A 27,371-nucleotide genomic window follows, 5' to 3' on the forward strand; every position below is an offset into this window, starting at 1 on the left:
ACCTCGAGGCTCGGTCCTTTTGAGCCTTTCTTTTTTTCCGAATCGCGGGCCCACCCTTTTCCACAAAGAAATGAGCAAGTTGAGCAACTTAAACTTGTTTTGTGCTTTCGAGTCGACCGCGAACCTCTCTATCTCCCCTCCGCGATCGGTTCCGTTTTCCGCGAAAAATCTACAAACAAAGCAAAGACACAAGTCGGTTAGAATCCGCAATAAATCACCAAGTAAAGCGACAAAAGCAAGACATTCCCACCCACCGGAAATGTTACAAATCCTAGTTTGCAACCTACATCCGCTAGCACGGTAGTTGCCAACTAGCGACAACGACCTCTTTGTCGAAGCCTCATTCCTTTACACCGTCAATCCGCGGCCGAGCGGCGTCGTCATGATTTGTAAACTAAAGTTGAAATTACGGATAAGCCTCCTGACAAAATGCTTTCCGATTATATGGATACCCACATGTGGTATTCCCTACTTTCGCGATTCAATAGGTCGAACACCATAAGCGATTAAGCCAAGTGTTACCAACAAACTAACGGGGAGACTTCAACAATGAGCCAAGAAATCACAAACCCGGTTTGAGAACGGTATTTGCATATCGGCTCTCGGTGGCCTTCACAGAATGATTACCCACCATTGGGAGGGTTGTACTCCCACTATGTACATTTTCACTTAACCGTGGTTCGTATATCTCGGTCGGGAAACGTTGATCCCATAAAACGCCCCGGTTCGAGAACGCGAGCTCGCGACCGATGATCCACCGTCCTGAAGGGCAACCAGCTTGGCGAACCTCCCTCGACTAACGTCTTGGCCCGCTACACACCCGACCCGGATCGTGTATTACCCTCGTCTACCCTAACTTCCTCGTTCCCCAACTCAATCCCCGAATGCCAAGACTCACCGATTCTTCCTTATCATCCTTATACTTTCGCCTGACTTAATGAGACCTCGAACCTCTTGGTCGGTATCGTATCGTCGAAATCGGACATTGTGGCGTCTCCTTTTATCATCTACCCAAGCTTAAACCCTACTGACTAACACCGACCTACCTACTCGACAAATCGCGCGAACAAGAGGAAAGCAAATTGAAAATGAAAAGGTAGTAGCGGCGAAGCACTCACCTAAGAAACCACAGCTTGCGTTTTGCTAGAAGGAAACTGGAGATACTTTTTCGAGTGTCCCAAATTTGATTTTGTCTGTAAAACGTTCAATTACCAAAGTTTATGATTCTGACTATGCTATGCCTAGCCGCACCGTGTTCCAGGACTGTCTTTTCAAAGTTCTAAATAACTTCGACACATTTTCTTACCAAGCTGCTTCTGATTCTATCACGCGCCCAATCAAATTGCCAACTTCCACTTTCCCACCAAATCATCATGCCACGGTTCGAAACTTTACGGCATCTCGGTTAGATCGTTCACCATACCTCGCTCATGCTCCACACGTACTTCCGTTTTCTCTCGGTGGTCGATCGCTTCCATGGACATAAACAATCTCGAGAGGGGGTCGTGGTAGGGGAGTAATATCCTCGTTATGGAATATTGCACCGCGTCGCGGAGCATAAAGCGAACTTCGGGACATCGACCTCCAAGACCGACTGTGTGGTAGCTCCCTTCATGTAGGTGGTGAGTGCGGCAAAGCTCGTTCAAGAATATCTCAAGGCGAATAAATGGTGGAGGCAGGCGCCTCGGATAAAAACACCACCGGATGTAATCATCACCAAAATCTTACCTTTACATCCCATCCAGTGGGAAATATGGACTACCGCATTTGACTCCCAATCAACACACAACTCCTACTAAAACCAACCTAACACACATTCATAATCTCCACCCTACATATGTACAAGAGAGTTGCGTGTCTCCGGGATCAACACTCCGCAGGGCTATAAATACCACCTATTTGAACTACGTGAGACGATTCTTCTCTCCCTTCAAATCAAGAGGATAAGTAGGCGGCTTCTTCGTTAAGCCGAACTTCGGTCTCTCCAAAACCCAAACCCATCTTCCTCTCTTCCATTGTATGTAAAGGAAAACCAAAACCAAAACCAAAACCCACCTTTACAGTATCGTAAGTGATAGAGAAGTACAAGTTCATTCTCGTCTGGTCTGTTTTTACAAAGAATCAAAAATAGATGATGAATATATTCTTGCTTTCACTTTGTTGAAATATAGAAGAATCTCATAAAAAGTGATACCCATGTACGCGTGGAAAAAGTTTGATTAGTACGACGAGAACAGATTCTATTTTGTTTTTTAGGGGGCTTTAAAAAAGCCCAACCCATACAATAAAACCAAGCCCAAACCCAAATAAACCCATTAGGCCTAAGGTACTCTACACGATCTGTAGGAGGAAAATTTCTCAACTGAACTGTGTATTTGTAATCTCTCTATTTTATGATGTTAGAACCACCTCCCTTAATTATTCTAATCAGCTCCCTCCTTTTTAAATAATTTACCAAAAACTCTCTCATTTGATTGAAATTAGAATTAGCTTCATATTATTTAAAATAATTTAGAAAACCTCATTCACCCTCGTTCAAATTATATTCAACCTCTCCTAATGTTTTTATATTATTTTTTAGATTATAACTAGAATTCAAAAAATCATACTATCAAAAAAATGTTAGACCAACAGATTTAAAAATTTGAAAAACACCGATGCATAGCACTGTTCGCATACTCGTATATTTATAAGTACATAATCCAATTCCGTAAAAACTAGACACATAATAATTCCCAAAACTATAACACCTCTCGCTCTTCGTCTTCTGCGTTGCGATGGTAAATTTTCTTACTTTGTTTAAATAATAATTTTCTTACGGATAATATATTCTAATAATTACTCGTTTTTGTTTCTAGGCAACTATTGGTGATTCTTTCTTGGCAGATTTAGATGAATTATCAGATAATGAAAACAATGTTAATGTAAGTATTTTATTGTATTATTATTCTTGTTAATTGTTCACTTGTGCGTAATATAAAATGTTTTGTTAATTATGTATTAGGAAGAGGAAGGAGGTAATGATGATGACATGGAAGAAGATATTGATGGATATATGGCTGATATAGAGACTTTGAATTACGATGACTTGGATAGTGTTTCAAAATTGCAGCTATGTTGACATTATGCAGGTTTACGATCTTTACACACTTTTGTTTAACTTGTTTTTGAGATACTTGTCTATAATTGATGTAATCATATGCCTTGAGACCTAGCTTACACTCGAAACAATGTCTATATAGTTTTATCATGATATCTTTACGTATTAGATAAAATTGCCTTGGAGATATAGAGTGATTCACAACATTGTAGTCTTAACGTTTAGGCTTGCTTTGCTCACGGCACTCTCCTAAGGATACAAAAACATAAACTTATAACACATACCCAAGTTGGATGTCAACAAAACTTAACTTTTTCTTTGGTTAGTTTTTCTTTTATTGTTAAAATCCTACAATTTTAGCTAGATAGTACTTTCACTACATTGTGTATATATTTATTTGTATTTAGATGGTCACATGGATTACTTTTTGTTGGACTGCAGAAAGTTGATGATGCACTTCAGAAGGGGAATATGTCAAACCAAGGTTTAGTTTTGGAGGATGATCCAGAATACCAGCTCATAGTTGATTGTAATGCACTATCAATTGACATTGAGAATGAGATTGTTATCGTCCACAATTTTGTCAGGGACAACTACCGTTTGAAATTTCCAGAGCTTGAATCTCTGGTACATCACCCAATTGATTATGCTCGAGTGGTAAAGAAGATTGGAAATGAAACAGATTTAACTTTTGGTCGATCTGGAAGGGCTTCTGCCTTCAGCTATTATTATGGTTGTTTCTGTCACAGCATCAACTACTAGTGGCAAGCCACTTCCTGAAGAGAACCTTAAGAAGACACTTGATGCCTGTGATCGGGCTCTTGCTCTTGATTTAGCAAAGAAGAAGGTCCTTGACTTTGTTGAGAGTAGAATGGGTTATATTTCTCCTAATCTTTCTGCCATCGTCGGGAGTGCTGTTGCTGCAAAGCTTATGGGAACTGCTGGTGGTCTGTGAGCTTTAGCGAAGATGCCTGCTTGTAATGTCCAGCTTCTTGGTGCAAAGAAAAAGACTCTGGCAGGTTTTTCAACTGCAAGTTCCCATATGCATGTGGGATTTCTTGAGCAAACAGAAATCTTTCAAAGCACACCTCCTTCTTTGAGGATGCGTGCCTGCCGACTTTTGGCTGCGAAATCAACACTTGCTGCACGAGTGGATTCTATAAGAGGGGATCCAACGGGAAAGAATGGAAGAAACTTGAGGGATGAGATCCTTAAGAAGATTGAGAAGTGGCAAGAGCCGCCTCCTGCAAAACAACCAAAGCCTCTACCTGTTCCAGATTCTGAACTAAAAAGAAGAGAGGAGGTTAAATTAGCCTAAGGGGAGATGAAGGAGAGGTAGTGCGACATATTTTTTATGTTCAACTATTAACTAAATCAGATATATCTACTGGTAATTTTTTTATTGGGACTAATTTTGTATTTGTTGAATTCACATTTTAGGTATGCAGTAACGGATATGAGAAAGCTGGCTAACAGGATGCAGTTCGGAATACCAGAGGAGAGCCCTTTAGGTATTTTTTTTTCTATTTTGACTTCACATGTTTTGTTGTTGAAGATAATTGTCTTGTTTTCCCGTACATATTGACCTTGACCACCAAACCTCATAAGAAACCAACGTCTAAACTGATTAGTTACTTTAAGATACACAATGCCCTTCTTAACTAGGTTTTTTTTGGGTTGGGACTTGTCTGTGCTAACTACAAAGAAATTGGTCATCTTTCTCGATGCTTTCCAGCATTAGTATTGCTTAAATGTAGTTGGATATGTATTTCACATATTTATATTTGCTTTCAAATGCTTCTCTCTGAATGTTGTAGAACTATATGTAATGAGTTACGTCGAGGTACAGTAGGAGTTCTCTATATTCTAACTGTTTTTGCTTTGATATAGGTGATGGACTTGGTGAAGGTTATGGTATGCTTGGTCAAGCTGGAAGTGGGAAGTTGCGAGTATCAATTGGCCAGAGTAGACTAGTGGCAAAAGTTGCTAAGAAGTATGTTTTTTTTTGGTATAATCAATATATTTATGAATTTTAACCCTGTCTGTCTGCGCTCATGACTTACCTCTCACATTTCAGGTTCAAGGAAAAGAGTTTTGGAAGCAGTGGTGCTACCTCGGGATTGACTTCAAGTTTGGCGTTCACATCTGTGCAGGTAATTATCATGTTTTTGATTGTACTGTTTCTGCTTTTTGGTTACTTTGCATCCTTTTGTAGTGTCTTTGGAAGGAATCATATTTAGCAGTAGCAGAAAGAACATGGAATAAGAATTTGGGTTTATGGAGACTATTGTGTTTCCTCTGACATCATGTGACTACATTTTATCATTTCCCTTGTATTACTTCTACCTTGTTTTGGTAAATTATTGGGATGTCTCTTTGCAGGGAATTGAACTCAGTAATCCCCAGGCTCTTGCTAACCAGCTTGGCAGCGGAACACAGAGCACCTACTTCTCTGAAATGGGGACGTTCTCGAAGATCAAGAAAACTTGAATGTCTGGAGAGGCTGTTATTTGTATTCTTGTGAACCTTACTACAAGTTACAAACAATTTAAGTGGCACTTTGATACAATGTAAGTGAAAGCTGAGGGGAGTACATTATTTACCAAGGTGTTCAACTAATTTGAATCTATTCTGATGATATATTTTGTTACAATAGCTTCCCGTGGTGGAAGTTCTGCAGGATTGAAAATAGGAAGGCAGGCTATTGGTCAAATAGAACTTCATGGTTTTGTTTTCAAGGTATATCTTATAGTAGTATACATCATGAAAACATTATTAAACTTTCACTGTTATCTAGCACATAGATGGAAAACTACAAAGTTGAGTGGAGAAACATCAGTTCTGCCTTCTGCGCTGTGTCTCCTGAAGTCGTATTTTTATCGATTTCATTTGAATTGTAGGTTTGCATGGAAGTGGTTTGCTAATGATTTAAATAGTTGATCATAATTTGACATAAAATGTGTTTTGTATTGTTTGTGGTGTGTGAAATTGGCGTGGAGATCATTGTTTAGTTCTATCGTACTTATTTGGCAACTATTCCTCTTTCTTGGTAGATTATATTGGTAGACTGGGCATAGTCTCAAACTGATTTGTAAGTGACTAAACTGCCATGATTAGCTTGTCTTATTTAAAAAAACTAAACTTGTCTAACTTGGAAAATTTTCCGCAAGGTTTCTAAAATCCTTGTCTCAGTTAAAGTTTGGAGTTAATGTTCTGTTTCTGCTAGGTGGTGAATTTTCTGTCCTGGTCCTTTACTGGGGCTACAATATTTTCTGTTCTGGTGTTACGGCTGATGGGATGATTTGTGCCTCAGTCCCAAGTTTTGTGATTGCTTGGATGACTGACTGACATAGCACTACCTTCTTCATTTGCTAGTCATAGTCATCATGGTTAGAAATACAGTGATTATTGGTGGTGTTTTCCCGAATGTATGTATATTTTTTGTGGTCGTTTGGTATACTGATTGAGATGCATCACAATTTTTTTTTTTGTCCCTAAGGTTTCTTGTCAACTGGGAAGCATGCAGTTTTGCGCTTAATTTCTGACACGTAAAATCCTAAAAACTGGATCTTCCAAACCTTATATATATATATATATATATATATATATATATCTGAGTCCAGAGTGTTGCAGTCAGCTTAAGTCATGATCTTCCTGCGTAAGATCAAGTCAGTATTCTTCTGTGGTTGGCATTTTATTGCTGGCGGTGGTTGACGTCAATAATTTTGTTAGACTCAGCTGTTGGGTGTAAGCCATTTTGGGTCATACAATATTGCTGTGTTTGTTCGTGAACTGACGTCTAATCATTCTTGCAGAGCAAACATTCTGACTGTTAGGGCTGTTATGACCCTTTTGCTATCTTGTACCACATGCTTTAAGGTCTTTGAATGTTGTGGTCCATTCTCTTGAATATGCAGGTGTCGATTGGCTTTTGGTTTTGGTTTTAGTGGAGATTTAGAAGATGATTTTCTGCTAGTGTACTTTGTATGCAAGTTTCTTGATTTCCACGTCTTCTGATAAAGAGGTATTTTCTCAGTTGAATCATGATGAATACACATTGTATTGGAGATTCAACTTCATTTATATGCTTGTTATATCTTCTCTGCTCCAGTTGCTTCTTCATATGAAGTTGTTCGGACGATCAATGTATTTATTGATGATTACATAATTCATTATCAAACTTGCATTGGACTTGCTGGTCTACAAGTTGTGTCTGTTAATTAATGTATGGGTTGGGCTTTGTAAAGTCCCAAAAAACACATCCATTTAGTCAAAAATTTCACTTACCCTTGTAGAAATGTCGTCACCGCAACTGAGTGACGTACTGGTTCAATAATCTTTCTTGGTCTTTTCTTGTCAACGTAGAAAATATGACTGGCAGAGTCTACGTCGTACTACTCGAACTTTTTCCACACATAGCTTGACTTTTTGTGAGATTATTGTGTTTTAAAAGTGACGCAAGAATATAATCATCTTCTTTTCGATTCTCTGTAAAAAGAGACCAGAGACCAGCTTTGGTTCACGAGAACTTGTACTTTTCTAGTTCTGTGTTCTTTTAGTTAAGAGTTAAGATACAAGGAGTTCAACTACAACTATAGCAGCAGATCTGGACAGTATATCTATTTTTTTTGAGATCAATACACACACATAGCTTGTCAAGTAGTGCAAATGTACTGGTTTCCCAATTGATAAAAAAAAAATACGACAACATGGTATGAGAAATGGAATGCCTAAAGATAATGTTTAAAGAGGGTCCTGTACTGGGTGCCACCAGAATTGGATTGGGCAGCCTCCAGTCCAAGCCCAAATCGCAAAGCCCAATAAAAAGCCCATGTACACCCCCCCCCACCTAATCGTGAAACCGGGAAAACTTGTTGTAACCGGTCATCTCTCTTGCGATTTCTCACCCAAAACCCTCGACAAAATCCCTCTCGCGATCCTTCAATCCAACAAAGCATTGTGATCAAATCACTTCAATCCCTCTCGTGATCCTTCAATCCCTCTCGTGAGTTGCTGGGCGTGTTGGTTCTCAAGTTCTTCAACTTCTCTGTCTTCAATCAGCTTCAAGTAAGTCACCTTAATTTATGAATTCGATAATAGTTACATCAGTAATTCGATAATTGTTTTGGTGTCTTTGTAATTGTTTTGTGTTTTATGTTGATTTAATGTTGTTTTGAAGATTTTTAATGTGTAAGGTTCATATTAAAAGCTGTAATAGAAATGGGGAATCTTTTTGATGAGTATAGAAGTATAGTTTAAGACGGTTTAATTTTCAGCACTTTGATAAATAAAGAGTACATTGAATTTCAGCATTCAGTTGTAAATTTGGTACTAAACGCTGAATGCTTAATGGGACACAAAAAGGTTCCTAAATGCTAAATTATCTATATTCAACACTGTTGAATGCTGAAAAGTAAACAACCAAGCATCGAGAAAAAATACTCTTAGAAGTCATGTAAACAATTTAATAGTTAACTTTATAATATTAAATATACAGTGAAATATTCAAAGCAGTTTTTGTGAAAGCTTGTACAATGATACTGTCAGCCTAAAAATTGAATCATGAAAGAACCTGCTTAGAGTTAATTAGAAATGCTGCAAGTAAAGTTAACAATACAATGCTACTGAATAAAGAAGATTCAAAGAAGATCTTACAGTATAACTAAGCCTATTCCTTCACCAAACAAATATCTCAAAATAGAGAATACCATCAAACTGCATAGACAAACACAAATATGCAGCATCCACACAAAAAGTTCTCCCTACTGCATTTAAGCTTCTTCCCATGATTGTGAAATAAGCTCATGAAAATGTCAGATGTTATAATCAACAATGTGAGGGCACTGAATACATTATGTGGTCACGGCTAAAATGTTCATGAAAACATTATGATAATGTCAAAAGGTATTGTGAGTAAAAACTAGAAGATGGATAATTGAGCTGTTAGCAAACTTAGTATGTGAGAAAACAGTCTCATACAAACTCCCCTAACATAATGCCAACGAACTGACATAGTTTGCTTACAAGAAACTAAAGGATAACCTGAAAAAACTAAAGAGAGTGAATAAAGTTACAGCACTTCTACTGGGAAGGAAAAATATCCCAAGAAACAGAGTGGGCAAGGGTTTTCACCGCCAAAATCCTATTAAAAAAAAAGAGAGACCAAACTTTGCTGCCATTCCAAGCTGCAAAAGTTTTACAAGAAAAATACATTTAGTGGTGGAAACACCTATCCAACTCCTTGATCTTGACTAATTATAAATGGAGGGGGGAAAAACAATCACAGTGTACATGAAAAATATTATAATTTTGGCTAGAAAACGCACCTACAGTAGAGGCAAGGAGTCAAGTTGGAACTAAGCACAAGAGAGAGTACTAGTTCAGAGAAACGATATTGATAGGTGGCAGGAACAATGGTTAAGCGCCGATCGGGGTTCTAGGTTCTTCCTTCGAACTCTCCGAATGTAATACTCACTATATGTTTGTTCATCCACCAATTGCACTTCCTGAACGAGCTCATTTATACAAAAAAAAACAAAATACCTCCGTCTTTTATTCTTTTTCATCATGCTTAGCTTTGAGATCAGAAGAGAAGAAAATAGTCTTCTTCGGCTAGCTGTTACTATCCATTTTTGTACAACTGAAGCGTCTTCTAGTACAAATTTAAATGCCGCCTTTCCTTTTTCTGCTTGGCTATATATATATAAAAAACAAAACATTTGTGGAGGTTCGCTACCAAGGCAAAAAGAATAGAATATGGGTGCTGTATTGGGCGCCACTAAAATTAGATCGGGCAGCCTCCAGTCCAAACCCAAACAACAAAGCCCAAACAAAAGCCCAATACACCTCCCACCAAATCGCGAAACCGGAAAAACCCAAACTAACCGGTCATCTCTATCGCCATCGCGAGTCTAAACCCAAAAAAAAAAAAAAAAAATTGAGTTGCCCGATGGTTTCATGAAGCGGATTCTAGATTGAGGCTTGTTGTTGAGGAAAATGTGAGAAAAGTTCGGTTTTTTTTTTTTCGGAATTTGGGGGTTTTGGGAATTGAGTTTTTCTGATGTTGGGTTGGTTTTTTTGTAGGTTAAATTGTCAAAAGAACGGGATTCGTTGAATGTTACTGTGAAGAAATTGAACCGGGATTTTTCAAAGGTAATCGTGCTTTGCTTTAAGTTTTATTTTGAATATGTTGGTTTAGAATACATTTAGAGTGCCAGACTAGTATTGAGTATAACAAATGTTTTAAGTTTTAGAAGTTAAACAAATTTGTACGCGTTATTTCATTGTGTTTATCTGAAGACCAAGAGCTGTTATTGTAAGGCTCACCATAAGGATGTCGGGGAGGGATACTACTGAAATGATTTTTCATATCCATTCTTGTCGACAAGAGTGCTTACATTTGAAACGACCATTCCCTGCTTCATTTTTGGGGCCATGAGTCCTGAGATGCTGCAAGAAGTCTGATTATCAAAAACTTAAAACCATTATCACATTGCAATGTTTTGATTCAACCATTAGATAAATAGAGCTTCAAATTCAGGAGTTGACAGCGCGCGCATATGGCATTAGCCTAGAATTTCATCATTGTTTAACCCTTACATGTTTGTTCATGTGGTGTTTGGTCCAATAGTGATATGGTCTCTAATTTAACAATATTCATCGTCAACAATCCTAAGTACACTAAAGGTGTTCCAATGGACAGTGAGGCTATAGCCAGTAGGCGGAAGAGGCAGCCTCAATACCTGCCACGTTAAATAACAAAAATCACCACCGAAATTGTTTATTGCCACGAAAAGTTACAACTTCTTTTTACGATGTAGAATAAAGATTCCGGGTTCTAACCCAATTTTTTCCAAATCTTTTATTTTTTGGGTCAATAAAATAACATTTTACTATAATATGAGTGTGAGAGGTTCCACGGTAATAACCATAATAAGCTACATCAAAGTTGTACTATAGGTCCCAATCCATTACAACTTAATCAAAACTCTAAAAAGAGTCTCACCTTATTTCCAAGTACAGGCCATACTTATGATTAACATCCCTACAATGAAACACCACAACCTTAAAGCGTGTAGTCATGACTTATGAAGCACAGGCCATAAACTAGGATGGCTGAGTGTTTTTTCTAACTCTAAATGGCAGCAAAGTTAGGAACTTCCCCTGTGAGAGTATTGTATGAGAGATCAAGTGTAGCATTTGAAATTATTGAATGAGAGATCAAGAAACTTTCTTGGTGCAATACCAGGGCCAGGGTACGTCATGGGTTCCCAACGACTTTAGGATAGGTCTTGGACATAGCTCAGTTAGAGCCTGACTACTTGGATCTGTTGGGGGTAGCGAGGTTTCCTAAGACAAAGTTCTAGTGTTTCACGCTATGCATATTGGCTTGGCCTTTGTGCCATCAATATATTGCTTGTCTGAACTCCTTATATAGGTGGAAAACTATATTTCCACTATAAACTTAAAGGGAACACTAGAAATTCTTCTCTAGAGACTGAGTATAGAAACTAGTCTTGGTCACATCCGCGACAATCAGTAGCTCAAATGATTTGAAAAATTTATTGCTTCGAGTTCAATAGACTCTAGACTGCCTAAAGTATTCAAATTGCACTAGCTGACTCTTGAAGGCTTTTTTTTTTTCTGGCATAATCCTTCTTCGGAGATGATTCTCATCAATCTTTTCTTTGTGATATTTGTAGTCGGTGGGGAGCTTTAACTCACGTTAAACTATGTTAGCCAGAGTCTATACTTAGTAAGAACAAGGCTCATAATATTTCGTGTAAACTTACGAGTTCTTGTCGACAAAAAGGAAATAAGTAGCAAAGAGAAGATATACTATGTCAAACTGTACTTTAGAAAATTCATTTTCTCGTAAACTTATCAGTTGGATAGTAAAGTGAAAGAGGTCATTTGTTAGTGTAGCAAATATTATTATAAAGTAATAGCAGTGTAAATTTTATTTTTCTCTTGTTTGGCACCGACTAGTTTAGTTATATAAAAAGCATCATGTAACTAAGTTGGCATCGAAGAAGATCAGACTCAAGGTGATAGTTCAAGTGAAATTTGAAAACTGAAGATATTATTTTGAGCAAAAAAAAAATGTTTTTGTTGTTAGTTATCTCATATGATCTATTTGCTTGTTAGAATCATGTCATTTCATTTCACATATCTGGTAAAGTGTTTTGGATGTGTTAGGAGTGTCAATTTGAACTATCCATTTGCGCGATGGTATGGAACTTCATTTGAACTATCTTTGGGTAACTCCGGCTTTGTTGTTTTTGTATGTGTTGTGTAAAGTGAGATATTAGTGTCAGAATCATATTGGTGCAGAGTGTTGAGCGTAAACCACAAAATGTAGGATTCCCAGAATTGACATTATGGATTAAGTAAATCATAAGATATTTGAATTGTATAAAGACATATGGAAATTGGTATTTTTTTTTACCTTTTCACGTACGTCTCGACAAAGTATATCAGTTTGACATGAAAACTTATAGTATAACTAGAGCTGATTAGTAATTTGTACCGAGTATTCGAAAAGTGATTTTTTTTATAACCCTTTAAAGTAATGTTTATGTTCTTGAGTCTTGACTAATGAGTAATGACCTTGATCACATGCAACTTTTACGAATATTTGCATAAGGTCTGGATACAGGGGAACAAAACTGAAGCGGTAAAACATTATAGGTGAGAAGCTCTTTCTTTGGTTATCAAACTTACTGAATGTATGTTATCAATGTGGTTTTTTTGGGTGGTTTGCCCCTATGCTTGACGAGGGACAGAGTCAAGTTCATTTCGTTGTAGAGAGAGTCCAGTTATTTTGTTGTAATACTTGATGTACATAAATGACGGTTTATCTGAAAAACAGATTTTGTATATATATACATTTTCACCGGTCGTGTAAAATTAGGTTATATGTACATATAGTTGTTCGATCTCACATATCGATAAAAGAATCGGTTGTTCGATCAATGTATTCCTAATATTTACTCTTTGACATCTGTTAATAGTTTCTTGTAACTTGTAGTGGTTGTCCTTTCTTATCTTTGTTAATATTGTTAACAAGTTACAAGACATATAACCATGGCGTTTTGAAAGAACAAAAACTTTTCTTTTGGAAGTCTATCTTTTCCTTCTACTTGCGTCCACCTATTATGCGGCTAGAAATTGTATTGTGGGTTGAATATTTTATAGGGTGTTATGTACATATGGTTGTTGGAAGGATATCATTATTGATTTTCAGGTTATGACAGGTTTAAGTATACGAAATGTTGACTAAACAAAGGAAATTCTACCCAAAATTCGATAGAATTTGGATAGTGTAACGCCTCATTCTATTTCTTCATATATACTTGGAGTTATCATAACAAGCTTATAAGTATATTAGTTTTACGACTGGGATGATATCTTCTTTCTAGTGGTTTTCTTTATATATTGTTTATTTAAATATGGTTTACTAATACTTGTTTTATTTTTCTTCGTAGTGATGGGTCCTCGATCAAAAAATGTGAAGAATGTAGCGAAAACTACATTCAAGGGTGTTAAGAAATTGTTTGGTGGCGGTTCCTCTAGTGGTGACGCAATTGGAAGAAAAAGACAAATGATAGACGGCTTAACGGCATCAGCGCGTAGGGGGGACCATTTGGAAAAAGAGGTTCCTGAGGTTGATTCGTCTAGTGAAGATAGTGTAGATAGTATAGATAGTGATACTAATGTAGGTTTAGATGTAAATATGGACAAAGGGAAGAGTATAGTAGAAGAGGAGAGTGAGGAGGAAGGTGAGGAGAGGGATGAGGAGGAGGATGAGCAGGATGAAGATGTGGAAGAATATGTGGTAGAAGACGTATCACCAGTGGAAGAAGCACCTCCGGTATTGGATTTCGTAAGAAAATTCAATGATGATTTGGAGTTTCAAAGAGGTGTGTATGGGGGAGGCCCGTATGAGTCAGAGTTGTTGTATGACTATGTGGTGCATGTCGCTCGCGATGTTTGGAAGAGAAGGGTAATATTTTGTTTTTCTTGTGTACTTTGATTTTCTTTTACAAAATCTTTTGTTTATGTTCATATATATCTAATGCGTGTTTGGTTGTTTCAAAAGGATCGCGGAGCGTTGAAGTGTGTTTCACACTTAGCGAAGTTATCCCAATGGGATTTCAAAAATGAATGTGAAAGGTCTCCGAGATTTGCCGTGCAGTTGAGAAGGACTGGGTTGTTTGATCTCGTAGAAGGTTATCACGAGCATATGGATCAACCATTGATCTCTGCGTTTGTGGAGAGATGGCATTCGGAGACCAACACCTTCCATATGCCAGTTGGGGAGATGACTGTGACTTTGGACAATGTTGTCCAAATCTGTGGAGTCACAGTTAGAGGAAGAGCGGTGCAAGGGGATAGTGAGCTAAACTTACAACAATCGATAAATCTCCTACATCTTGGTCTGGGTGTCCCTATTGATTTGATTAGGGCGGAGATGGAATCTAGCAGGTTCACTTCAAAAGTAAGGCTATAACTCATCCGGAAGCATTTTGCGAACAAAGTTCATGATAGCCCTATATGTGACGCTGCTGGGAAGGTGGTGGAAAAGGCCTCGAGTTTCGAGGATGTTCAACAGACTGTTAGAGCTTTTATCCCATTTTTTCTTTGGATGTGCGTTTTTTCTTGACAAGTTTGGGACTGGAGTGCCTATATGTTATTATCGAGGCCATTATTGAAATTTAGTGAGATAGAAGAGTATGCATGTGGTGCAGCAATTTTGGCGTTTTTGTATAGAGGTCTTGGGGCTGCCACATGTGCGAAGGTGAAAGGGGTTCTGGCTATATGACTCTTCTACGGGTAAAACTTGAGTATTTTAGAGTTTATTTTTTTTTAATGTTAATTTTATTACTCTATCAATATGTTAACTATTTGTGTATATCTAGGCGGGATCTATGAGTATTTTTCGGTATTCATGACGGTCCCAAACTTCAACTATACCTCGTCTCGACGTGCTCATAGACACATCCCGTCGCTCCACACTATTATTACTGATACAACGTATGAATTGCAGTTTTATCGGCGATAATTGATGATTTGAATGAGTTCAATGTAAGTATTAAATTCAATGTATGTAAGTATTTAAGTTTGTTTATATTTTTTTTAGTAATTGATCATTGGAGTTGTTAATGACACATTTGATTTTGTTTCAGGTTGTTTGGCATCCCTACAAAAATGTCAGAGATACAAACCCGATCGATAACATTGTATTTTTTGAGGGATTGCTATGTTTTTCAACATTGTCGAGCTTTACCGTCCGCAAGGGTGGTATGCGTCGGTTAAGGTCACGTGCAACTTATACCTAAAAAATCTCCAATACCAAATTGAAGAACAAGAACTGTGGCAGGACGCGGGTATGAGGTGGGCTGAACCAATATTGGGCCACTTTCTTGAGTCGTGGCGGAATCACATGATCCAACTCTGCAACCAAGACCTATCTCGTCTTTATCCATGGGAGTGTCATCAAAACTACATGACTTGGTATGCGAGGAATTCTCATGTAGTTTTGGTGAACCCTGAGCTTCTTCCTATTCATCCCTCCCTGGAGACACTGCCTAACTGTTCACCGATTGTAAGTATTATGATTTTTAATTGAGTTTCTCTAACTATGATTTTTTGCATTCGATTGGTAACTTATTTTGATTTTCCTTTTTTCGACAAAACGACGTCATCGATAAAACCAGTCGTTTGCTAGAGAGAGGTCTGCAATTGGCTGGGAATGATATGCGAGAGGAAGAAGCAAGGTCCTCCTTTGAACAGTACAACTTGACTAGGTGCAAGTACATTGGTGGTATTTATAGTTCATGATTTGTTTCGATTTAGGGTTTAATTTGTAACTTTGTAATTTGTTTGATGGATGGATTATTTGAAACTTTGTTAACTTTGTTTTGAGTTTTAGTTTGATGGATGTAATTTGTTTCAGTTTAGGGTTTGTAATTTTGTTAACTTCGAATGAATGGATGGATATGATGCTTGAATGAATGTTGGATGTTTGAATGGATGAATGATGTTTAATGTTTGAATGGAATTTGATGAATATGAATGGATGAATTTGATGAATGGGTGTTTGATATTTGATGTTTGAATAGAATTAAGTGGAATTTGATGAATATGAAAGTGTTGTAAAAACAAAATGAATTTTGAATTTTTTTTTCCAAACGACCCAGCCGCATCGTTTGGCATAAAGGCCAAACGATATCATTAGATACTCTAGATCAAGTTGCAAGTGTCGTAACCAATTCTGGCTCTCAAAACGTGGAATGGAAAAATGTGCGCTCTAGGCTAAGGACATTAAAGGGTGCCTACACAGTTGCTACCGAGTTGCTAGCCCAGAGTGGCTTCTCCTTTAACCATCAAACTAAGTACATTCAGGCTGATGTCGATGTATGGGAGATGTATATTCAGGTAAATGATCTTGATTTAGCCATTTTGTATATATTTCGCTTTAATATATTTGTCATTAAAGGGAAGCTAGCTTCCTAGAGGACTTACAGTGAGTGATAAAAAAACCACGCATAGATGTGAACGACGAGAAGATAGCTAAGACATTCGAACATCTTGCAGAAGCTACTAATGCAATGGCGGACAATTTGAAGCGACCTCCTAGCATGATGCAGAAAGTTCATGATGCCTTGAAAGGTCTCGAGTTGTCTAAAGAAAATTTTAAGCGTGGAATGACATTCCTTGGAAATAACCCAAACATGGGTGAAATCTTTTTGAGTTTTGATGATGAAGATCTTAGGGGAGAGTGACTTTTGGACAACCTTCCAGTGGCTTAAGGCATTTCTTTTGGATTTTTGCTATTATGGTACATGTGATGCGCGCACTTGTCTGGTTTAAGGCATTTCTTTTGGATTTTTTTTGTAAAACACCAGATCTTGTACTTACGGTTGATTTATAAAAGTCTGACATGCATGTATAAATTGTATATTATACAGTTGCTTAATGATCACCAGTTGCTTTTGTTATGCGATTCCATTTTATTTCAAAATACTTGAATTTGATGTTATGCGATTCCATTTTATGTGTTTGGTTTTGAATTTGGAAGTGTTAGAATTGTTGGAAGTTGAATATGGAAGTTAAGAAAAAAAGAAATCAAGGTTCGGCAAAATTTCAGTCCCAAACGACATTGCCACACCGTTTAGACTAGGTCCCAAACGGTGTGGCCATGTTGTTTGGGACTAAGTCCAAACGGTGTGGCCACACTGGTCAAGAGGCAAAAAAACAGACAAGTTCATTTTTATCAAAGTTCAAATCCAAACGATATGGCCACACCGTTTGGAATTAGTCCCAAACGGTGTGGCCATGCCGTTTGGGACTAAGTCCATACAGTGTGGCCATATCGTTGAATTTGAACCGATAAAAAATGACTTGTCTGTTTTTGCCCCTATTCGATAATGGCCACACCGTTGAACTTAGTCCCAAACGACATTGCCACACCGTTTGGGACTAATTCCCAAACGGTTTGGCCATATCGTTGGGACTAAGTCCAAACGGTGTGGCCACACCGGTCAAGGGGCAAAAAAACAGACAAGTCATTTTTTATCCAAGTTCAAATCCAAACGATATGGCCACACCGTATGAACTTAGTCCCAAACGACATGGCCACACCGTTTGGGACTAATTCCAAACGGTGTGGCCATATCGTTTGGATTTGATGTGGCAAATCAGGCCTTAGTCGATCATTCGATTTTCAAATCACTCGATTGCCGTCCGAATCAACTTAGTCGATCGCTCGATTTCCAAATCACTCGATTGCCATCCGAATCAACTCAGTAGATCACTCGATTTCCAAATCAAATCAAATAAAAGCCCTAACATTATTTCCAAATAACATAAAAATAAAATCAAATTACACTTTTCCAAATTACATCAAAATATCAAATTACATCAATATATCACTTAGTCGATCGCTCAATTTCCAAATCACTCGATTACCGTCCGAATCAACTTAGTCGATTACTCGATTTCCAAATCAAATCAAATAAAAGCCCTAACATTGATAACATAAAAATCAAATCAAATTACACTTGTTCCAAATTACATCAAAATACAAATTACATCAAAATATCATATCGACAACATACAAACAACTTAGTTGATAACATGTACTGTTGGGTCTTCAACGAGCTCGTTTTTCCATATTAAATTGGGAATGTTCAATGCCATAAATTGCAATTGCCTTGATGTCAAGGCCAAATTCCAACTTTCAGCAATATCATATCGAGCTCTAAGCCATTGGCGCATTACTGGAGGAACCGGACAATCTTCAACAAGTTCAACATTGACAAAATGATTTCCACCAACATGTGCGCTACCCAACACTTGGGTCACTCTCTCAGGATTTGCTTGGGTTCTCAGCGGCATGAGAAGGAAGCACTGACGAGCTCCTAAATGCAGAAGGACAACATTAAACCTTGATGCAAACAAGTATCCAGCAAAAGGCATGCTCATCCACTTATTTAAGGGTGCGTAACCTTCTTCATGTAGGATTTCCTTCATCGAATAAAAACCTCACTTTGATTGTACAAAGTACAATAAAGGGGAGGTTGTCGATAAGCTCTTCGTCAACTCCTTCTCATCTGTGGCCATTCTTCTTGACTTCTTCCTAATGCAATGCAGAAAGCTCTATAACCGCGGTTGCCATCGCCAACGTGGGTCATGGACTCTAACAATGTATTTATGCATTTCTTCAGGAATATCCAACCCGTAATCCTTAGGACCCCTCGTCTTTCCAAAGTCTAAGCCATCTCTCACATTTCATGGTGTGACTGTTTTTGGAGAAGGCTTATTTCTTGGTGTGGTTGTTTTTGGTGTTTTTGGAGAAGGTTTATTTCTTGGTGTGGTTGTTTTTGGTGCTTTTGAAGAAGGCTTATTTGCTGGTGTGGTGTAGATGTTTTGGGTTGGTATTTTTGGAGAAGATTTCTTTCTTAGTGTGGTGTGGGTGTTTTTGGTGGGCGTAGTGTTTGGTTGTGACGAGACCCACTCTTCATGGTCACATTGAGAATGTTCAAAATGAGATGGATCTCGCTTTGAAGAGCTATCATCTCCAGTTAGAAGCTTTCTGCTGCAGCTACCTTTCGGCCGACCTTTGGTTTTTGCTTCCTTACGAGGCGGTACTAGCCATGTACTTTCTGGTACGACAATCTCCATAAGCTTCCTAATCATAACCCTCTGCTCTTCTTCAGAAACCATTGCAAACCTATTCATGAACAAGTCTATCGAAGGTGTAACATCGGGACCAACACCCACTGACACATTGGGAGAAGCAGACAATGTTTTCCAAAAGGGGTCGATAGCAGTCAAAGGGATGGACCGCTCTTGCTCTTCAAACTCAATTAATTCATGAGCACATGGCGGTCCATGGCTCGTGTTAAAATAACACCAACACCTTATCTCCCATCTTTAACACGCTTTTACGCGGGTATCTATTTCTTCAAATAAGAAGTCCAAACACTTGCGTGAGACAAGGCCTCTGAGTTCACGAAACAAAGGAATCCAGTGGTGGTGCTGAGTTACAATCATACTTCTCTCGAAGGTAGCTCTAATCTCGGACATCTGGATCTCTAGAATCGGGTGGATTAAGCTAAACATACTCAAAAAATCATGACAGTTTGCATTTCCTAGTACATGCTTCACCTGAGCATGAGACCATTCAACTCTATTAGTCGTTGTACTCCCAAAGTGAATGTGTTGGTCAGTCCAACAACATACGAATCGATCCCTGTGAGGAAACCAAGTCTCTCGCAAATAACTAACAAAATTGAAGTACTCAACCCTGTAATATTTTTCCAAAGCATCTCATCTACGCTAGAAAATAACCTCCGTCTTCGATTTGACTACAGTGTTCCACGAGAACTGGGACTTCTCTACAAGTTCTGTAGTTGGAAAAATATCGTAACTGATCTTAGCACTTTTCAGTGTTTTTAGAAATTTACTTACTACGTCTTAAAACTCAATAATTCCTTACTCAATTGCTTTTCTTTTTAGGTCATCAATCTAGTTCGAAAGTAGGGATTTCATTCCAACTTCTAAGACAAGAATCTAAATGATCACAACCTAAATCTACACCTTGGAGAACTAAGTGAGAAGGATTTGATAGATAGATTTTTTTTTTACACAAGTTATCTAAAATTTGTAAGTTTGTTTTATAGTTAAATGAAAGAGAGAGAAAGATAGGGAAGGATTAATCCTACTTATGCAAGGCCTAGCCACAAATCTTTTAGAAACAGGTCACTACCATCTCAAATCCCTAACATAATATACCTATCTCTAAACATATCATGCTAGCATGTGGAATTGAAATGATATTTCATCTCTGAAATATCATTCCAACTCCTAGTTCTACTTTTACAACAGTTGATCGATATTTGTCAATCTCGTCATTTTGGGACGGGATGAAAAATAGAACCTAAATCTTTTAAGTAGTGATTTTGGAATCCTAAATTTGTAGCCTGATCCTCACATGAGCATCATTAACCCTCCCCTTGGGAGAGTTTTAGCTCATGATCCTAGGATTTGATTAAAACTACAAGTAAGATAAGTAAAAAGAGATAGAAAGAAGAAATGAATACAAAGCCAACTAATTACCTAAGAAAAACAGAAGTTTTTATTCAAGAATTAGAAGGTGTAGTCCTCCATTAACAAGTTACAAGCTTTTTTTTTTCTTAAAACTAAAAACTAAAAACTAAAAGTAAAGACATGGAAGTAAATGAAAAGTAAAAGTCAAGGAAGTAAAAGCTAGCTAACTCCCAAAATCATTGATATGCCTCTAGTGAGTTGGTTTCCATCGAGTCGAAATCGAAACAATCTTAGATAGTTTTTCAAGTTGGGGATGGGACTAGTGAGATTGTTGGAATTTGCATTGAAAATTTGAAGTTGTCCACTATCACAATAGTTGTTGTGGCAAATAACTAGAAAAATTATTAAGTGTGTGTTTGTTTTGACGGAAAGACTATGGAAAGGAAAGGAATTAAAAGAGGTGGTGGTCCACCTTTTCCATAGTTTTTCACGTGTTTGGTTGCCCTGTGGAAAGAAAAAGTGTTTTCCGCGTGGAAAAAAAACCACGGAAATGGAAAGGGTTTTGTGTTCGTGTCATAACCCAAAAAAATTCACGGAAAGGAAAGGAAAAAAAAAAAAAAAAAGAGATTGAACCATTCCAACAGCCACCACACCCCTTCTTCATCTTTGACAACTATCTCCACTCTTCAATCTTGACTCTCAAACTCTACCTCGGTACTATCTTCTTTCCCTCTCATTCTCTTATGGAATAAACATAAATATTTTTTAGATATTTGAAATGTCTTTTTTTTGCTAATATGTCGATCTTTATACATACTACAACCGAATGTTCTTGTTTAAAGCTTGTTCTTGAACAAATTATGATTTGACAAAGTGGGACAATACATGGCTATTTCTTTTATCAATTGTTAGATCCAATAGTTAAGCAGTTACGTAAAATTGCAAAAACAACTCCATATATATTTCGATCCTAATTGGAAAGAATATTTATTTCATAGAATTTGGTACAGTCTTACTTTCTCCCTTGTGAATCTTGTGATTTCAAAGCACAACATAAAATAATTTAAGAGTTAAGACATTCCCAACGCCTTATTATTTTGTTGCATCAAGACCGCATTAGGTGCATGAAGAATAGCTTATAAGCTTCAGGTTATGTCGTTTTCACTAAAAATAATATATATATATATATATATATATATATATATATATATATATATATATATATATATATATATATATATATATATATATAAAAAAAGAAAAAATTATGATCATTTAAACAAAGATGGGCTTCTTCTCGACCGCATCTCTAGCTCTTTTATATATGTATGTTTCAATCCACATGCATGCTCCACCTACTTCAGAAACATTGTTCTAAGAATATTATGTCGATCAAAAGGCAAGTACTTGAGGTCAGTTTAGTTAGTTAAGATATGAACATCTTAATCAAAAGTTATATGTGCTTTTCTATTTCGTTAACATGGGTTGTTTCATGGGTTCTAGTTCTACTTAATTATTAAGAATTTAAGAGATCAAACGCACAATGCAAGCAATGTGAGTGAGAGGGATATGTAAAAAGCGTTAACTAGTTAAAGACAGCCTATGCTAAAGATGACTGATCAAATGATTTAAAGGGTTTTGAACTCCCATCATAATCTCTTTATTACCTTTGTCAAAGTGGTACAATGCATGGCTATTTCTTTTTGTGGGTTTGATCAATCAGAAAAAAAAAATTACTAGCTTTTTAACTTTTGGTTAGTATGAATTGATTTCATTTGAGTTTAGTAAGAATTGATTTCATTGGAGTTTTGAATATTCAAAATTTAACTCTTAGTAAGAATTCTTTCATTGTTCTTGTTTAATGAAATTTTGAAATACCCATTCTTAATCATATGAGTTTTTTTTTTTTTATCTCATTCTATTAATCATGGTACAACTCCTTGGTAGTATTATATGCTTATCTATTAATTGTAACTCTATTGATCAATAACAGCTGTCTTCGGAATATGGATGACTACGAAATAGCTGCAGTCTTTTGTGTAATTGATGTATATTTTATGATGGCATGCGTGCTTGAGAACATGCCTATTGATAGGGCGCCACATAGAAATCGTGACTACGAGAGACACCTAGCTCTAGAGAGGTTGTATTCAAAAAATGATAATAATTGTCATAAAATGCTCCGGTTGAATAGAGCATGTTTTAATAACTTATGTGAGCGACTTCAAGAAAGAGGTTTGATTGCTAGTAGGTGGGTTCCTGTGAAAGAACAAGTGGCAATGTTTCTTTACATTTTAGGCCAAGATACACGTGTGGGGCCTACTGCTTGGACTATGATAAGGTCACAAGAAACTATCCACCGACATTTTCATAGAGTTTTGCGATGATCTGTATTGAGGCTTGGTAGGGAATACATAAGACAGGCACATCAAACGAACTCCCCAACAACAAGAAGTAATCTGAAGCCTTGGGCCATGAGATATTTTAAGATAAACCAAGTTATAAAATACTTACTCTTAAACCTAAACCTAGCTAGCATTTGTCTTAAAGGTATAAAGTTAGTCGTAATTTTTTATTATTATTATTTCCTCATTTTATAGGATTGTGTTGGTGCAATTGATGGTACTTTCATACCGGCAATGGTACCTATAGAAGACCAACCACGGTATCGCAATCGGAAGGGGAATTTAGCGCATAATGTTCTAATGGCTTGTACATTTGATATGAAAATATCATATGTATTGGCCGGATGGGAGGGTTCTGCTCATGATAGTCTGATATTGAGAGCTGCTCTAAACCATCCAAGGGAGAGCTTGTTTGTTCCACCTGGTAAATATTACTTAGCTGATGTCGGTTACCCACTTGCCCCAGGCTTCTTAGTTTCGTATCGGGCAACAAGGTATCATTTATCTGAAATTAGAGAAATGGAGGCCCGAAACGAGAAAGAGTTATTTAACTTTAGGCATTCTTCACTACATAATGTAGTCGAGCGTACTTTTGGACTTTTGAAAAGGCGGTTCGCTTATTTAAGGGTAACTCCTTATTATAGTGTGGATACACAAGTTGATTTAATCATAGCTTGTTGTATACTACATAATTTCATACGAGAGGTTGATCCTGGCGATGTTGGTGGATGGGTGGAGGAACCTAGAGATATGGGTAGCCAAGCTCAGGATTATAGTGCACTGAGGCTAACTAATGAGTAGAAGTTGTTCAGGACCAACCTTACTGAGAGTATGTGGAACGAGCGTCATATGTTTCAAACACAAAGAGAGTGATGGACCACTTTTATGTTTTTTAGTTATTTATGTGTTGTATTTGTTTTTGGGTGGTAAGAATATGTACTTGCATCTAACATTTTATGCAAAGTGTGAATTGCAAATGTTATTATTTGATTATATGTTGTTGATTAAAACAACGAAATCTAAATGTTATGGATCTTTTCAATTCCTACGAACTATTTTTTTTTATAACTTATATTATGGAAATAGATGTGTTATAATCATATAATAATTTTAATAGGGATGGCAACACAAGCAACACCTCAAACACCACAAGTACCAGTACACGATCAGAAAAGGAGACTAGTTTGGACTCAATCTATGGATGATGTCATGTTAGAAGTTTTCTTGGAACATCTTGCAAAGGGTTTAAGGGGAACCGGTGGATGGAAAAAAGAAATCACATTTTTCGCTGTCACTGAGGCAGTAAGAGATCAGTTGGGTTTTGCTATCGATATTGAACACGTTGAAAACCGAATCAAGACAAAGAGGGCTGCGGTTAAATCATTCAAAGATTTGAGATCTTTTTCTCATAGTGGTTTTGGTTGGAATCCGGATACAATGATGATAGAAAGTGATGCTTCAGTATGGGCAAATGCAATTAAGGTACGAATATTTGTACGAACAAGTTTTGTTAGTTATTGTAGTATAGTGAGTATTTTAATTATTTGATTCTTTGATAACATAGTTATTAGAGGTTATTCTTTGATAATATAATATGATAGTTATTGTAGTATAGTGAATATTTAGTTATTATAGGTTTATATTTTAGTGTGTGAGATGCAAATGCAATGTTACAAGGGTTAAGGAAGCATTAGAACACAAGCTCTTATTTATGCCTGTGCAATCCAGCTTGTGTTGTTAGTGCCTGAGCTAAGATTTTATGTTCCTTTAATTTTGTGACAAATAATATAGTGTGTAAGCAGTTTTTGTTGGTTTAGTTTCTGGTGTCGGTTCAGAAGATTCTTGAAAAATCGTGTTTGAGAATTTGGTCTTGGGGCTTGAATAAGATTTTTAGATCTGAGAGTCTACTTTCCAATACAGTTGGATTTATCTTGTTTCGATATCTGCACAATAAGTTATGACTGTTTTTGTACATAATGGTCAGCCTGGATTTGTCTGACGAAGTTCTGTGTTTGGTGGCGTTCTGTGCATTTTCTGTTGGGAACCTACTTTCATGGCCTGAACGTTATTTGTAGATAATTTAGTGTAGTTTCATACCCAATTTACCTTGTACCAATCCAAGTTATACAAATAAAATTACGACAGTTTTAGTGCAGATAGGTCAACCAGGATTTTTCTGACAAAGTTCTGTGTTTGGTGCGTTTTGTGCATTTTCTGTGGGGAACCTGCTTTCATGGCCTGAAAGTTAGTTGTAGATAATTTAGTGTAGTTTCATACCCAATTTACCTTGTACTAATCCAAGTTATACAAATAAAGTTATGACAGTTTTAGTGCAGATAGGTCAACCAAGATGTTTCCTTACGACTTTTTATTTGCTGTTAGGCTAAGTGAATTTCTGAGTTGGAATCGGTTTTTCGGGTCTGAACAAATGTTGTAGAGGTTGGAGTGTAGTTTCTGACCCATTTGGATTTGTGTCAATTCAACTTATATAGAGAAATCTAGAATTGTTTCAGTAGAGTGTGGTTAATTATGATTTGATTCTTGATTATATATATATTGAACCGATTGGTTCAATATTTTTTTTATTGAAATCCAACAAATATTTTTTTTATGTCGCAAGAAAACCCAAAAAGGAAGACCTATAAAGGAAAGCAAATACCTAGGCTGCTGGAGTGGGTTGAAGTGCTTGGAGACAATATTGATTGTGGTAACATACAGAAAACTGGTCTTACGGCGGATGAGGATGCTACAATGGCAAGTGAGATGGACATGTCATCGCAGGTTCAGTATTCAGATACTTTGCTTAGGGAAGGCATGCGTATCCATATAGATAGCTTCCCACCAACTAATAACGAGGGTGGAGGCTCCCACACTGCTACTTTCCAACCATCAAGTCAGTCTGCATGTCCAAACAAATTGCCTCAGAAGAAGCGCAAGAGCATGGAAGGTGGAGGCAATGATGTTATGGAAGGCATGAGGCTTGTTATGCAGAATGTGACAGATTCTTTGCGTGTGAGGAGTGAAATTGAGCGTGAAAGGACTGAAATTGAGCGTGAGAGGATTGCAGTTGAGGCTAGTAAGAACAATGCTCTATCCCTCACTTGGGACCAAATTTGTTTAGCCATTGATGAAATTAACGTGTTGGATGAGGAACAAAAGATTGCAGCTATGGAGTTGTTTTCACAAGATGGTGCTGAAAAAACACGAAAATGTTTTTTCTCAAGATGAGTACCAACAAGCGTGCTAGTTGGTTATTGAAGAAGCTTGGTAATAATTGAGTGGATGGGTTCTCAAGTCTTTTGTGGGTGTTTTAGATACACTTTGGATATGCTTTAATGTGTTCTTTTTCTTTTTATGATGGAGTGTTAAAGTCTTTTGTTGTATTTCAGATCCATTAACTGTTTTGGATGTTTTCAAGATTACTGAAGTTTTTTATTATTGCTTTAGTAAATGCAACAATGGTTTATGTGTTTGAGAGAGTTCTCTATTAGTATTGCCAGACAATATTATATATGACTTTGCAGGTGTCATACAAGTGTTTATACTCCTAAAACATGGTAGTTTTTGTCTTTTTTTTTTTTTTTTGGTTTTATATGTTAAATTCATTTTAATTTACAAGTGTCATGTATATATCCGCAAAATGAAAAAAGTCATGCCATTTGTTTTTTTATTTTATTTTTCCCCAAGAGCAATGAGTTTTGGAGAAAAATGACAAGTAATATGAATGAATTATTCATGTTTTCAGCTTTATTTTCCTTTCCACAGCTTTTGCATAACAAACAGGATTATTCCTTTTACTTTCTTTTCCACAGTTTACGGAACGACACATATTTGAAACTCTTTCCATTCCATTCCTTTCCATCGTGGACCACTTTTTTTATTTCCTTTTCCTTTCCATTAGTAAAATTTAAACAAACAAAGATCCCGAAGGGTTAAATTTTGTAAATTACCGAATGAATGAAGAAAGGATTGAACCGCTGGATGATTTGTACTAAGATCTATCTCTACAAGATATTTCAAGTTTCCAATATCCAAAGGAATCGATCCAGAAAATTGATTGTTTTGGAATTTCAAGAAGTTTAGATTAGTCAAGTTACCTAAAAAGGCTAGGGATTGAAACGCTGAGAAGATTTTTACTAAGATCTATACTATATATTTCACGTTTCCAATTTCTAAAGGAAATGTGTCCATAAAGTTGATTGTCAAAGAGGTACATACAACAATTTTAGATTAGTCAAGTTACCTAAAGACGGTGGAATCAATCTACTAAGATTGTTTTGACTAAGCTCTAGATCCACAAGAGATTTCAA

General features: G+C 36.9%; 1 protein-coding gene, 1 long non-coding RNA gene and 1 pseudogene across 4 annotated transcripts; 2 read left to right on the forward strand and 1 right to left on the reverse strand.

The window, feature by feature from the left end:
• The first annotated feature begins 2,555 nt into the window (after positions 1–2,555).
• Positions 2,556–6,226, forward strand: LOC147472762 (U4/U6 small nuclear ribonucleoprotein Prp31 homolog; annotated as a pseudogene). Its single transcript, XR_015210697.1, has 8 exons — positions 2,556–2,780; positions 2,859–2,924; positions 3,005–3,131; positions 3,542–4,435; positions 4,541–4,611; positions 4,991–5,093; positions 5,178–5,253; positions 5,483–6,226. The product of XR_015210697.1 is annotated as a U4/U6 small nuclear ribonucleoprotein Prp31 homolog (transcript).
• A 2,292-nt stretch (positions 6,227–8,518) lies between these two features.
• LOC147472763 (uncharacterized) lies at positions 8,519–9,549 on the reverse strand. The gene is made up of 2 exons (XR_015210698.1): positions 9,427–9,549; positions 8,519–9,285 (listed from the first exon to the last, which is right to left on the reverse strand). It is a non-coding gene; the product is annotated as an uncharacterized LOC147472763 (long non-coding RNA).
• On the forward strand, positions 9,279–16,113 carry LOC147472764 (uncharacterized). Of its 2 annotated transcripts, XM_086588288.1 has the most exons (7): positions 9,279–10,098; positions 10,184–10,252; positions 13,588–14,105; positions 14,202–14,935; positions 15,022–15,187; positions 15,289–15,707; positions 15,820–16,113. In XM_086588288.1, the coding sequence occupies exons 3-4, from the start codon at positions 13,590–13,592 to the stop codon at positions 14,610–14,612; spliced, it is 927 nt and encodes a 308-aa protein (XP_086444414.1). In that variant the 5' UTR covers positions 9,279–10,098; positions 10,184–10,252; positions 13,588–13,589; the 3' UTR covers positions 14,613–14,935; positions 15,022–15,187; positions 15,289–15,707; positions 15,820–16,113. The 2 variants fall into 2 exon arrangements, with proteins under 2 accessions (XP_086444414.1, XP_086444415.1); XM_086588289.1 differs by lacking the exons at positions 9,279–10,098; positions 10,184–10,252 and adding an exon at positions 12,385–12,790.
• Positions 16,114–27,371: the final 11,258 nt, after the last annotated feature.

The sequence above is a fragment of the Coptis chinensis genome, unplaced genomic scaffold (genome assembly GCF_015680905.1).
Source record: "Coptis chinensis isolate HL-2020 unplaced genomic scaffold, ASM1568090v1 utg7589_pilon_pilon, whole genome shotgun sequence".
NCBI classification, from domain to species: Eukaryota; Viridiplantae; Streptophyta; class Magnoliopsida; order Ranunculales; family Ranunculaceae; genus Coptis; species Coptis chinensis.

What these genes read in the sequence shown, in the direction of transcription:
- LOC147472764 (XM_086588288.1), top strand. Translation starts at nt 13,590, where the DNA reads ATGGGTCCTCGATCAAAAAATGTGAAGAATGTAGCGAAAACTACATTC. An exon ending in GCGATGTTTGGAAGAGAAGG is followed by an intron (nt 14,106 to 14,201) that starts GTAATATTTTGT and finishes TTGTTTCAAAAG; the next exon opens with GATCGCGGAGCGTTGAAGTG.